This window comes from Condylura cristata, unplaced genomic scaffold (genome assembly GCF_000260355.1).
Source record: "Condylura cristata isolate star-nosed mole 26May11 unplaced genomic scaffold, ConCri1.0 scaffold00008, whole genome shotgun sequence".
In the NCBI taxonomy this organism is placed as follows: Eukaryota; Metazoa; Chordata; class Mammalia; order Eulipotyphla; family Talpidae; genus Condylura; species Condylura cristata.
In genome coordinates this window covers 9244923-9259263 of record NW_004567109.1, presented here as the reverse complement: position 1 = coordinate 9259263, position 14341 = coordinate 9244923, and the positions used below count along the sequence as shown (strand labels likewise).

The window sequence follows — 14341 nt, the reverse complement described above, 5'->3', positions numbered from 1 at the left end:
TTCATCTCCTTTCTCAGAGGATGTTCACTTAATTATATTATTTCATTTTTACCAAAGATAGGTGTTGAGTGGGCGGTGTTGTGTGCCTTAGAAGGGAAGAAATTTTGGCACAGAGGTGAAATGTCAAGCAGCAGAATCCAATCCCTCCTGTAGCTCCTTATTTCAGCCCCACCTGCCTCAGCCAGTGGCAGGAGCCACTCCCCTTCGGGAACACTGCCTTCATCTTCCTGTTGTGTTCCTGTGTTCAGGAGTGCCACGCCCACGTGTTAAGCAGACCAGTGGATGTCAGCTACACCCACGCTTTCTCTGAGGCTTAGTGTTTGTGAGTTGTTGAACCATAGGCTTCCCTGGCTCTGGCGGGCTCCTGCATTCTGAAACGTCACCTTCTCCCTCAGGAACTTTGTGTTCGTCATTCATAGCGCCCCTCTGCAACCTGGCTGCCAGCTGCAGAACAGAAGGCTCCCTTTCTTGCCGCTAGATCTTGCATATACCTTGTTTGTTTCCAGCACCCAGTTTGCCCCCACTCCTGTGAGTCTTTGCAGGGCGGGCGTATTCACTGTCAGTATTTCTAGCACCAGCACAGCCCCTGACCATGTGGTAGCTACTTCTCACGTACAGAAACAAATGGGCTTATGCGTCCTAGGCAGACATTGATACCCACCTAACCAGCCCCCAGCTTGCTTCTCCCGCTGATGTCCTTTTGAGAAGTCCACAGAAGATTCTGGGTCAACAGCTGGGAAGGCCAGTGTTGTTGGTCTATTCGCCATGTCACTTAGCTGGTCACGTCTTCCCAGCTGGGAAAGCTCCTGAGTACTGTTACACACATGTTGGTTCAAGACTTTTGCCTAGGCTCTTTGTGTTTCTAGAGTCAAGGAGTATAGTATAGTATAAGGTCATGAGTTTGTTTGCTCTAATATGTATAATGGTGCAAACATACATTTAGTGGAATGTGATCAGTGCTTATCTGTGACTAAGTTGTAGAGCCTAATAAAACGGGTACTCTTAGATTGCCCTCTGCCGGAGGGGTAGGACACTGTCGGCACCTTGTGTGCCTCTCTTCCCCCGAAGTAATTACCACCTGGAAACTCAAAACGTGTGTAAGTATTACGTACAACAGTGCTTCGGAATGTATCTGATTTTCACACTTGGCCAGAAACTGGGGTGGGGCTTGTGATTCTTCAGAGAATTCATATTTTTGTTCCTGGAAAACAAAGAACTCAGTCCCAAGAGGTAGATTATGTCCTGCCCGCCTCCTGCAGGCATTGAGAGAGAAGGAAGAAGAGTCCAAACAGTCTACAGATTAGCTCTAGTTTCTTTTCTTTCTTTTCTTTTTTTTTTAAGATTTATTTATGTGTACAAGAACTGGCATAAAGGCTGGAGGTGTGAGGGGGCATGAGAAGGTTCCCCTGAGACAGAGTGGGGAGCAGAACAGGCAGATCTACTGTAATACACTGCTGAGGGGAGTAGTGGCAGGTCAGGAGAGGTCTGCTGCGCCCTGTGGGTCAGCTCCCTGGCCGGGGGTCAAACTTGGGCTGTTAGAGGCTGCAGTAAGTTTCACAGTGCTGCACTTTAACCCATTGAGCCATGAGGGAGATCCCCTAATGATGCTCTTATAAAACAATTTGGTCTTTATTATTAGGGACGTGGAGCCTGGCAGGAGTGACAATGATCACCTTGCCCTTTTAACCAAGCACCTACAGCCCAACCACACTTTCTCATTTGATTTTCCCACATTCCTTCCTTTGGTGTTGAACAAAAGGGTCTTTGGTTGTAATATTTCCTCATTCCCTACCAGACCTCATAAAGAATGTTCCCAGATACATTACGATTATAGTCTCAGAGGACTGTGGCTAGTGGGATAATTGCAAACCGGTAGTGTATTTTGTATACTGAGCCTTGTCTAAGTGAACCCGTGCATTATTCAAACAGGATATTAATGTCCGGATTCTGCTTTACCCACACTTGTTTTATATTGGCACAGATCATGCATGCATTCTCCGTCGCTCCTTTTGACCAGAATCTCTCAATTGATGGGAAGATTTTAAGTGATGATTGTGCCACCCTCGGTACATTGGGTGTCATTCCCGAATCTGTGATTTTGTTGAAGGTAGGTAACAGCTTCCTGCCTGAGGACGTCTAGGAGGTTCTCATCATAATCACAACGCATAACCTGTTAGTTCAGGTGTTCCCAGAGCCTCGGCAGTGTGTGGTGATGGTAGCTGTCCTGAGCTTGGCTGTCATGGATTCTCCAGCTCTGCCATGTGACAGGGGACTTGGAGGAGGTCATGATGCCACTGGGTCTTGATCATTTTTATTCAAAATAGCAGCTATAGATTCACCCTCCTCCCTCACATCGCCTTCATTTCTGAATATGCAGAATTCCGTAACCACACTTCTACTATTAAAGTGTCCCCTGTTTTGTTGATTCATACATACCAGCCTGGCAAGCTAGGAAATTCATAGAAGACAGCTTAGCCACAGCAGTCAAAGTAACAGTTGGTTGGCTCAGTGGGTTCTCACCTCAGTCACAGAAACATGCTTCAAATGGAGTTGAATGGATTTAGGCGAGTAGAAGGTGTTTTGGAGAGGAGGAGGTTATGAAAAGTTTGAAATGAAGTTAATCATTGCACCAACCTCATGAGCCCCCTCCTGCTTTCCCTGAGGGCTAATGTTAGGCACTGCCCTCTGCCTCTTTTATGTTTCAGTGGCTAGAAGGATCTAATCTGCCACATACTATTGCATCTTTTGGTAAAATAATTGTCAGGTTTTTGAAATGTGAAGTATGTGCTTTTACCCTAGAACTACAGTTTTGATGAGATAAAATTAGGTGTTGGAAATAATGAGGCAGATCCTTAGCTACCCCTAGAAATGTATACACACACCCGTACTGTTCTGTGGAATGGTTTTGAGAACCTGTTGAGTTGCTGAATCCTAGGGACCCTGGCTAAGATGTAGACACAGCTGGTGTTTGTAGAGCTTGTATTTCCCAAGGCTGCGGATGCTCATCTGGGCTGCCTCTGGCCCTCTGCTCTTGCAGCTGATCCACGTGGCATAAGCACAGACGCAGTGCTGGCTTCTGTCCTGGAAAGGAAGTGGGTATTTTGCTCTTGGTGGTGAGGAGAAACAAAATGCCCACTTGGTGTTTTCAGGCACCAGTCTGATTATGTCTACGTAAGTCATGCTCTCCTTACCGGTTTCTTAAATTGAGTATCTGAACATTTTCATTGCTCAAGGTGTTTTTAGAAGCAGGATAACAACACCATATCATCCTGTGGCTTTGGGGAGGGGGGAGGCTAAATCGAACCTGTGGCAGGACATCATTTGGTAACCCTGAATATCCTGGCTGCTTGAGCTGCCACCCACATATTTGTGTCTTGTGGCACCTAAGTAGCTGAACTGCTGAGGCCACACTTGCATGTGCTGAGCTCTGGAATGCTGCACCTCTGGCTCCTGCTCCCTGTGGTCTTGATTTTCTTTATTTGTTTTCTAGGCTGATGAACCAATTGCAGATTATGCTGCAATGGATGATGTCATGCAAGGTAAAGACAATTCCTTTTAGGATTTTATTGGCTAACTTGTTTGAAGATGAGAATATAGTTATAGAACTTTTAACCTTGGGGAAAGTCTCTCCATTGTTAAGATAGCCTCTTACTGGAAAGGATTGTAGGGAACGGTATCAGCCACAAATTTAGGCATTCACAGCAGAAGAGTATTTGGGCTCCCTTGAGGAAACATACCAGGCCTCAAGTGGGTGAGATGCACAAGAACCAGTGCCGATTCACTGGTTGTTGTACATCTCACAGGAGTTCTGTGGGCAGACACTGTTCTGCTGCGGCTTCCATTTCTGTACCTAAGACACACAGCTAAATCTGTGTTTTCGCCCTTTGATGAGATTAAACCAGAAAGGTAAGAATGGAGCCTGTTACCTATCAGGGAGGCTTCCCCTATGACTTAATGACAGCCATCTTGATGTCTCTCCCAGCTGCCCTTCAGGGAATTCTAGCAGAAGCTTCAGGCTGATTTTCTTCTAGGGTACCTGACATTTACATGTGAGAAAGAGGTACCCAAAGATAACCAGATATCTGATGACCTGTCACTAGGTTCTCTTTACCAAAGGAAATATGCAATACAGAGAGCATAAGATAGCTTGAAAATTTATGAAGAAATTTAATCATGACTAATAGAATAAATGGTAATAGTTAGGATCTATATAAAAGCAATAATTGGAGAACAGAATTCCTGGAAATAAAAAAGTACTGCACCAAGGGCTAGATATAGTAAGTGATATGCTAGAGGATTTCTAAAAGCATCTGGACCTGGGGGGTTATGGCGTGGGGTTGGGGATGGGATAGTCATTGTCAAAGGATGGGATGCCATAATGATGGGGCGATGCTCACAGGAGTCTGAGGAAGCAAGTTACAGTTTGAAGTTCTCTTAGTAGACTTCCCTCACTCTTGAGGACCGAGCGCGCCAGGCCTGAAAAACTTCTCATGTGCTGTTTGGCAAGATAGTATGGGAGGTTGTGCTCTTAAAGGCAACCAAGAATGAAGTCAGCAGGGTCCACCGTGGAACAAGCTGTCTTAGAAGGTGGTGAAGGGAAACTCCACATGAGAAGTTGCACAGCAGGCAGTGAGTGCTCCCCTTCTTCATGGGAGCTGTGGGGTGCGGGCCAGGTCAAGGAGACACGGTACATGACTGTCTTTTGGAGACTTGATTTGGAAATGGTACAGAGGAAAGAACCACAAATATGCAGTGGTTACCAACCCCAAGAGGATGAAAAAAACCCAGAGCAGCCAGGAACTGAGGCGGAGGGGGCACTGGAGGAGTCCACTTGGTCAGTGTTGATGAGTCACAGACGAGAACACTGAAGACTGGTGTTCACCTGAGCAGCTGTCCCTGGTCAGGAGATTGGGTTCACAAAAGTTAATTGTTATAAGGAGTGATAGATTTATCTTGCATTGACATTAATAGATGTTCTGACATTAAAATGTACAAAGTAACAATATAGTCCTATTATTTGGAGAAAAAGGGGTTTAATACTGGAAGAAACTACCTGCTCGGGCCTAGTTACTCCTCCCAGCAGGGCTGGAGTTGGGGCAGGAGTGGGCAGAGGGTAGGAGTGGACACCAGCATCAGGCTTCTTGGGGCTTGCCCTGGGGTCATGCCAAACGCTGGCCCCAGCTCCAGCCCTGCCCTTTCTGCTGGTTTGCACTGCTCTGACAAGTGACCACCTGGTGAGTAACATCAGTAACTTCAAGTCATGATTGAGTAAGGTCATTTTGACACTTTCCTCCTGGCCTGGAGGCAGTGCAGTGATCTTCTTACTGTCTGTGCTGGCAGATTTTTCAATTTGGGATTCTCTTTTTCCTCCTCAGTGTGTATGCCAGAAGAAGGGTTCAAAGGTAAGTCACATTTGTCATGTTTTGTTCACGAATGTCAAGAGTCATACGGTAATTTTCTATTAAAGTGAAGGCTATAATTTGATTTTAAAATTTAATTCAATCTGATTCTCATAACTAAAATTAATTTTTGTTGAATGCTTTTTTTTTTTTTTTAACTCATGCTTCTTATCTTTTTCAGCTCAGGCCTTCAGAAAGGGCTCCATTTTCTCTTTCTAGTGGTGTTTTGGCCACTAGTATTTTGAGATTTACATTAACCTTTTCCTAGTTGCTCCTATCAGTTTCATCTTAAAGCAAAAACAATTTGTGTCACTGATAAGAGTTAGAGAAGAATTTAATCTATTTAGAATAAAGGTTTTCTTAGTAAGATGGTGATAATGACTGTGTCAGGTTCCACTGCTGGACCACTCCTGTGTGCCTGCGAATAACATCCATTGATTCATCAACTACAAACCTGGCATTTGCAGATGTGTTGCCATTTTAATTCTTTGTTTCCTGTTCCAAAGGTTCATAGCAGACTGTGATTTTGTCAGAGTGAGTTTGAATGAAATACCAGGGGTCCTTTGCTCAGCCAAATGGATGAGCAAAGCTACTGTCCTGAACAAAGCCCCTTTCGATGCCTTTTTGTTGTCTGTACATTACCACTACAAGAAACTCCTGGTGAGGTTAAAGCAAAACAATTCAGCAAAAATTCCCTTGTGAAAAGTGGCCAGGAAATGAAAGCACTGATAAAATCGGATTGACTTGTGTGGAGAGACACCTAGCACGTGGCTTTCAGCTGCAGTGTGAGTCAGCTGATAACCTTTCTGTCCTTCATCATCGGGATTGGCGTGCCCGTTTATTAGATGGGGTATTACCTGTGCGTTCGCTCTCTAGGCAGGCGTGCGTGGACTCTTCAATGTTTAGTTCACAGCTGTACTTTCACGTGTGTTTGTTTCCTCAGGTACCGGTCTACTTGGACATTAATCTTTTGACCACTTGCTGACTGCTAAGAAATGACCAGAAGGGAAGAGGAGTTTGACATGTTAGGGCATTAACGGAAAGATGGATTTAAGGATGAAAGCATTACACGACTCTTCCAAAAGGCAGAAAACTCAGAAGCGACTGTCCCAAATGCCTTATGTCAAATAAAGCAGATTGCACTGAAGGACATCAGACTTGAAGGAAATGTTTCAAATTTTATATTTAAGGGGGGTGGGAGTGTTGGGAGGGAGGACAAGTAAAGAGTGAACCAGCTTAGCAGCAGTTACCGTAAATCATGTTTACATATGAGATTTGTAGTCTTGGGAGGGAAGAAAGTTCTGTTATGTTACCTTGCTCAAGCTTCCTGCCAGATGCAGTGGTCCGTGAAGGATTTGTATCACAGTAGATGGGACAACCTCCTGCTCTGAACTAAAGTAATTCTTTAGAGACATAACCTGCTTACCAATATCTGTCTTTGATTCATATTTTACTTTCAATAAAGCATGAAAGTGAAGAACTTGCCATAATTGTGGAAAAGCGTCTTCGGATTATAGAGTCCTCTGTGTTGGCTGTGGTGCACCTGCCCGCCGCCCCTCCGCCTGCGGTGATGGGTAAAGGAGGGGCCCCTCCCTGCATGTCTCTTGCAGTGAGCAAGGGTGGTTTCCGTGGCTGGCTTCAAAGGCCTTTCTGCTTCCATGCATTTCAGAAAGGAAGGCGAGTGCTTATTACATGTGGTAGCTTCTTCCAGTTTGGTTGTTATTCAGATGTGGGGGGGTCATATACACCTTGCACTTTTGTAAAATCTGGCCACCATATCCGAAGAGTAAAGTGGACTGAAGAACATTTGTATACCACAGGGCTCTTTGTGAAATTTATTTCTGTCCTCCAACTTCACCATTTCTTGGATCTCTCTTCTCCCTTTGAAGGCTTTCTTTCAAAATGCCCAGAAAGGATTTTTTAAGACCACTTTGATTTAAAGTGATGGATGGGGTGCACCGCTTTGTCCAACTCAGGATTACTGTTATTAGCAACAAATGACCGAAGCAATATTCTTAGGAATATTGAAGTGTCTTAAATGGGGCTGAAGACTGGGGTTTGCCCCGCTGCTTTCTGTTTGGGGCAGAGATGCTGGCTCTGGCACCGCTCTCAGTAACACTTGCTTAGCCTTGGGTTTGTGCTAAGGCTCTTTTTTTTTTAAAATTTTTTTTCCAAAAAATTTAAACTCTGATAATGGATTGGGATGGGGCAAAAGAATACCAATTTTAGTAGTGATCTGGGAGGCATCTCTTCTGAATGGCCCTTTATTAGAATGTTTGTGGCTATTTGATAAAATTATTATGTCTTCGATTCTGTTTTTCTGTCTCCAGTATCTCAGTCTGTGTGCCCTGCCACCCCACCCCCACCCCCGAGGGTGGGGTGCTACTGAGGAGTCTGTAGAGCAAGAGCTGCCCCTGAGGCCCAGCAGCCAGCAGCAGGGACAGGGAGTGAACTCAAAAGCTGAGATTGTGTGTTCTGAACCCTGATTTCCAGAACTCAGCCTTCTCTTTCCCTTCTAAGAACTGAAGTTGGAGTGGGAAAGTAGTAACCCACCAAACTACTTTTCCCCCACAGAGAAATGGGTTGACCGTAGGAGGTGCTTGCTGGGGATTGATAGAAACAGGTTCATGACCCCTGGACTCTTACTCTGCCCGACTTACTGTGAGTAACGGTTTAAAGGCCCAAAATGCAAACCTTAGGCTGACAGGCAGTTCAGCACTGCTGCCCTCACCATGGTCCTGCAGCGAGATGGTCTCCAGTAGCTCTTGCTCAGGCTTCCTGCCAGATGTAGTGGCATGAGTAGGGTCTGTTCCACAGTAGCTGGACAGTGTCCTGCTCTGAACTAAAGTAATTCTTTATAGATACAACCTGCTTACCAATGCCTGCCTCTTATGTCAAGGGAAAACCTGTACAAGGTGTGACCGGAAACATGATTCTTGTTTGAATTTACAAGTGATGGAGACTGGTGGCCTTTGGGCTGCGGCCGTTAAACACAGGGCACCCCAGCCCCCCTGTGTTGGCCCATGTGCCCTTTTTAAGTCCATCTAGTCTGTAGAAGGTATTAAGAAGCCTGACGTTATCCCCACTTAATTTCCATTTCTTACTCCCAAATTGATGTGCCCAACATACTACTCCGGTACAAATTGTGGTCATTTGGATGTCTTTGCTCCCAGGGGGAGTGCCTTTCTGTGTGTAATGAACTCTGTTGATTAGAATTACTATTACCTTTCTGCCAAATTCAAAAGAAACAAGTGTCCTTTAATTTGCGTGCAGTCATAATCCAGATTGTACCTTCATTTTAAATGACCAGTGGGTTTACCTGTATAGTGATGGACTTGTTGATCAGATCCTGGTTAATATTTGAACCTGATGCTGGGATTGAATAACCTGTTTTAAATACCCAAGGGATGATTTGTCTCTGTCTAAACAAACTGCTGGAGTGAAACGAGCATTAAAGCCTGTCTTTCCTGTTACAGTCACAGAGAATCAAATCCTTTGTCTTTGGCCTTCCTTTTAATACCCAGTTTCTTCGGTGTTACAGGGGATGGCGAACAGAGTTCACAGTCTGATGAAAAGCCAGGCATTTCATTTTAGGGACATCCTCACCCCTTTGCCAACACCCACTCCCCCCATAGATCTCTAGGGTGTTTTTTACCAGCTCCATTTCTAATTCTGAAAGTACAATCAGCAATTTGCTTATCCCAGCCCCCAGGCATTGTGTGGACACTGGTATTAGCTGGGGCTTGGTTATCAACACCGTTGGGCTCTTTAATCATTAAAAGGCAAATTATAAATATGTGTGAAATGGTGCCACTTTGTTTAACAGATAATCACTGTGCAGCAGCCAATGCCAGCGGAAGGACCCAGCGGGGAGACAGAAAGCCTCCATCTCGTATATCCCCCACCTTTGCAGGGATTGTCAGGTCTGGCTGTTAACTGGGCTTGCTGGCTGTGCAGGTCACACATACAGGTACTGTGGAAAGGCAAGTCTGATCACCTGTGATCCAGGTCATTTCACCATTTACCTTGTAAACAAGCAAAGTTCTCTAGCTTTGTCCTCATTCCTTACCTTGCTCACCATGCTCCCCGGAGGAAGAGAGGTTTGCAGTAGGGCTGCACGATTAGACTACCCTTTGCGGGAAGGCACGTCATAGGCCAGTCCTACCACTGGCCTTATACTGGAAGCCCTTAAAGCTAAAGTGATGAGGGAGCTGGTGTCTGATCGTTCTGTTCTCAAGTCTCCTTTCAACCGCTAAGGAAATAGAAGCTAATAGCCCAACAGTACACCAGCTTGAGTGTTTATTTGCAGGGTCATGTCAAAAGATAGTCAAAACTGAAGATTTAGGTCTTTGTGACAGGCAGTTTCGCCCCAGAGGGGCAGCTTCCAGTGTTGTCTTCGCAAAGAAGCTTGGGGCCAGGGCCTGGAGCCAGTTACAGGGCTGTGTAGGCCCCGCAGCAGGAAGAAGCAATGCAGAGGGCGCTGTCTTGCCAAGAATCCGTTGCCTCGTTTACTTCTTGAGACCTAGTGAATCATCTGCTGGAGAGCAGAGGACTGTGGCAGGCATCTTCATGCTCCCCTCCCTCAACAAGTAAACCACAGGACCAGCTTGATCAAGTACACATACTTCTAACCGATGTACATTAGCACTTTTTTAAATGCATATGTTCCAGGCAAGTTGGTGACATTTCTTCATATGGTAAGATGTAAGCATCTCCTGTGCCTCGCTCAGTGGTGGGGAGAAGGGGGTGCAGACTGACTCACCGTGCCTCTCCTGGGTGACACTAGGCTGCCTTTAGAAGTGGGACTGGAGCAGCTCCTCACCATCGGCCTTTGCTGTGCCCCATCGAGGACTGGGTCCTGCCGCCAGACGGCCTCCAGCACGAGTGACATGCCACTTCTTCCCCCACTGTCATCACACTTTCCTGTTGAAGAGAATGTCTAAATTCCCCCTGAAGTTAGTCCCGAGAGCTTGTCTAACGTAATTACCGTATTGATCTCAAATAGAAGGCACATCTGTTCTGCCCTCATCCTCTTCCCCCTGTCCCCCAGCAAGCTTAAAAGGGGAAAGAAGAGCCCTGCTTTCAAGGACTTGGCTGAGCCTCCCTCCACCAGTGCCTTTGAAGTGAAATTGCTCTTGGTCAGGGAGAGCCAGCCACAGAACTCTGGGTTGGCAGCCAGAATACCAGATCTGCACTAGCGTGGCCAGGCCAGGCAGACCCGGGGCCCCAGGAAGTGGGGTGTGCACCCCAGAAAGGCAAGCCGGGCTTGGCCGGGGTAGACTTGAACTGCCTGGCTCATTGGCCTTTGCATTCTCGCACCTTGCTTTCTCTGGCACGCCCCCCACCCCCTTCTTATGTAACTAAGGGGCACCAAACCACCACCACCTCCTTAGGATTCTGGATGTGTGCTACCACAGGCCTCCGTGTTCTCTGAAAGGACCCTGGATGCGTAGCACCTGTCAAACGTACCAGGTAGACAGTGGCGCTTCGTCTCAGCCCCACCCCACCCTTTCCCGAGGAATCACTCAAGGCATCAGCCTCTGGAAAGTTGCCCGGCTGAGCTGCCTGTTAGGACTTTGATCCGCTTCTGAGTCGTCTCTAGTTGTGCGCCTCCACTCTTACCAGGTCACCGGTTCTGCATGAAAGTGTCCAAGCTGTGCTAGTCTGTTGAGAATTCCAGTCTATAGTTTTTGTCTTCGTGGGAGCCAGCTTTAGGGCTGGGCTGGATCTTCTGTCTACCTAAAACCGCTCAGATCCCAGAATATAAATCAACCTAATTAGTGCTGACGTGTTCTCACTCCCAAGGCACTGATCTGGCCAGAGGGTCTCAGCTGTGTCCCGTGCTAGGTTCTCCAAAGGAATATGAGCACCAGCAGCCCCTCTCCCGTGGCAGCAAGACCCCAGGAGAACACCATTACTTCGCTGTGACCAAGGCTGCAGCCCCAGCCGGGCTTTGTTGCCCTCAGTATGGAGACTCCTTGTCTGTGTTCACATTTGCAGCCCAAAAACCTCTGCCCCAAGACTGCAGCCCTCAGGGTCGCATCCTCTGCTGTCTCCTGCAACAGCAGGGCAGCCTACTAGCCAGATGCCTTCGCGTCCCTTCTTGCCAGACAGGCCCTGGTGCCAACTCCCACTCCTCGCCCCTGTCTAGCTCTTGCCAGGATGGAGTTCTCCTCCCCTCCCGCCCACCTTGATGGCTTCACCAGCCCCTCCTAGGCCTCAGTGCTCTGCAGCGGCACCCCACCCGTGGGCCAGCCGCTTTCTGAGTTCAACTCCCCTGCCTTTTCTGGTGGGTAGTACCATCCCTGTCTCTCTCCTTTGAACTGGCAGGGGTGTGTACAGATAGGGGAGCTAATTCCAAGAGCCTTCATTCCCTCTTGCTCCCTCCAACCTTTGGCATAATTGGGGTTAATGTTGGGTTGCCCACATTGTTTCCCGCCTCCCCACTTTCATTTTTCAACAACAGCAAAGGTAGGGGAGGTGTATTAAGTGTTGGGAGAGAAAAGCCTTGTGCCCACAGGCAGGCATGCACGAGTGGTCAGTCCTGAGTGGTTTAGACTGAAATAGGGCAGGAAAGCAAAGCTCTGGGGCCTTTGTCCAATCTTCCTTCAGTCCCCAGGCTCCATGCCAGGCTCTGTGCCCAGCCCCCTATGGCACAAGTTGCCTTCTTCCCAGGGACCCCAGTCTCAGAATGGATCCCCTCCTCCCCAACCAGGACACATGAGATTATAAGCCTCTTGCATTGAGGGAGGTTTTCAATAAAGAGGAAAATACTGTAATTAAAAAAGCTTTATTATAAAGAAGAAATGGAGAGGCCTGGCACAGAAGAACATTCTTTGACCTACTCAGCCAGGAGTGGGCACATTCAGTCCCCCAGTTCCAGTAGGCTGTTAGGCCCTTGGGGACCGTGGTGTGTGCAGGTCCAGACCTCGAAAGGAAAACAGACCATAAAAGGTCACAGCTGCAACTCCTCACACACCACGCCTACCTCTGCCCTCCTGCAGCTCAGGTGTGGCACCTTTATCTCCGGCAGTGTGGCGCCATCAGCAGTGGCTCTAGCCAGCCCTGGGAGCCCCGATCTCTGTTGCATAGTGGAGGGGCAGAGGGCTCTGTGGGGGAGCAGTGGGAGAAGCAGAAAGAGGCCAGGACGGTGATCAACGTTGACTCAAAGCTCCATCTGGCCCAGCGTGCAGACAAGCCAGCGGATGGGGGCTTTGGAGAACGAATGTGTTTGCCTCCTGCGATGTGTGAGCCCAGCTCTCCCATGGACAAGTCAGCCCCATGCAGTCTGCCTGGAAAATTTTTAGGCCTTGGCATTTCCCAAGCATTTGTGTCACCAAGCATCTCTCAGGACAGGTGCCCTGTAGAACATACTGTCTGGAGCCGTCGCTACACTACCAGTGCCCTTCTGCCTCTCCCCTGCACGTGCCAACCTCACTCAGCTTCATCCCTCACACAACTCTGGGCCAGCTACCTAGCCCCGGGCTCCATGGTGGTAGGGTCCCCAGGGTTGGAACCGCTCAGAGGAGCGGGTGAGCTCATGGGGCCTGTCCTCAGCTGCAGTTCGTGCCTGACAACTTCCCATGTTCTACCAGCATGTTAGAACATCTCCTGAGGCTCTACAGTGACAACAAAGCTTTTAAAATGCCAGCACTCAGGCCCAGGCCCACTAACTTAGGATTTGTACCCCAGGGGCTAGCAGTGCTTGCAGGAGGGCCAACTTGACTAGGGAGAACACTCCCCCTGCCTTTTTACATTGGCTGGGGGTGGGGTGAGGGTGAGGCATTTCCTGCTGCTCCTCTGTAATTCTCATCTGTCCCAGCCCCGCAGGGCTCAAGAGTTCAAGATTGTCCAGAACCTGATACAGAGGCTGCTGAAGGACCTAGATTTTAGATTGCAGTTCTGTGGCTCAAAAAAGAAAAAACGGGGAGGGGGGCCTCCCTGGTGGCCTAGGGAGTTAAATCCTAGCACTCCCACTGCAAAGGCCAGCTAAGATGGCCTGAGTTGGAGCCCCAGGCCCGGGACAGACCACATGGGGTGGCAGACCTGTCTCACTGCTCCACCTATTCATCCCCATTCTGTCTGTAGTGAATTTTCTCACGTTCTGCGCCTCTGGTCTGCACCCCAGTTCACATGTGAGGATGGGGGGGTGCTTGTTAAGCACACAGCAGGTGCTCAGTAAATATGTTGAATAAAACTTGAGTCTCCCCTAAGCCCTAGCAGCATGGTGTGTCTACTGGACTCCCTGAGCTGACCCATCAGCTGTGAGTGGTTGATGAAGTGAAGTTTATCTCCATGCTCTCTGTGGCTGTTTCCCCTTATTAGAACAAGAGGGTGGGGCAGAGGTCTTGAGTTCCCCTCTAACATTAACGCTCTGACTCCCCTAGAATCTGTGCCCACTGGGTGGACACTCACATAGTGTCCCATTGCACCCCAGCTCTGGCCTTGTAGACCCCACTGATTTCGCCTTCCATTTAGGTTGCCACTTGGAGCAGCGCTCGGTGGAGAAGGGAGGATGTGTGACACAACCGGGGTCAGTGGGGTGTGGGTCAGGAGCCGCTCAAATGTTGGTACTGCTGCTGCTCCTGACCTTGGACGAGTCTCTTCCGCTCTCGGGCCTCAGAGGTCAGACTAAGCTGATCCCTGCGGCCCCTGCCCGCCTGGCTTTTCAACTCGTGTCCTGACCCCAACGTCCTCTTGCTGTCCTCCCTCCTCAACTCCACGGGACTCGCCTGACCCCGGCCCCCGCCCCGGCTGCCCACCTGGGGAAGGATGTTCGAGAGCTGCTGCCCGGAACGGGTCTCCGGCCGTGGGCGCCCGCGAGGTGGAGGACCTGCGTGGGTGGGTCCTCTGGCTAAGCCCTGGGCTTCCCTGCCTCCGGGGGGCCTGGGGCGTGAGCCCCCCTCCCCCGACCCCCGTCCTGCCGCCGCCAGGCGGCCCCC

General features: G+C 48.7%; 1 protein-coding gene across 1 annotated transcript in view; it reads left to right on the top strand.

Annotated features, from left to right (window-relative positions):
- USP48 (ubiquitin specific peptidase 48) overlaps positions 1–6556 on the top strand; it is a 57857-nt gene extending 51301 nt beyond the window's left edge. Inside the window, exons 24-27 of the mRNA XM_004678576.2 lie at positions 1982–2107; positions 3491–3539; positions 5376–5402; positions 6343–6556. Of these exons, the coding sequence (XP_004678633.1) occupies positions 1982–2107; positions 3491–3539; positions 5376–5402; positions 6343–6365 (225 nt within the window). The 3' untranslated portion in view covers positions 6366–6556. The remainder of the gene's footprint in view (positions 1–1981; positions 2108–3490; positions 3540–5375; positions 5403–6342) is intronic.
- The last annotated feature ends 7785 nt before the right edge of the window (positions 6557–14341 follow it).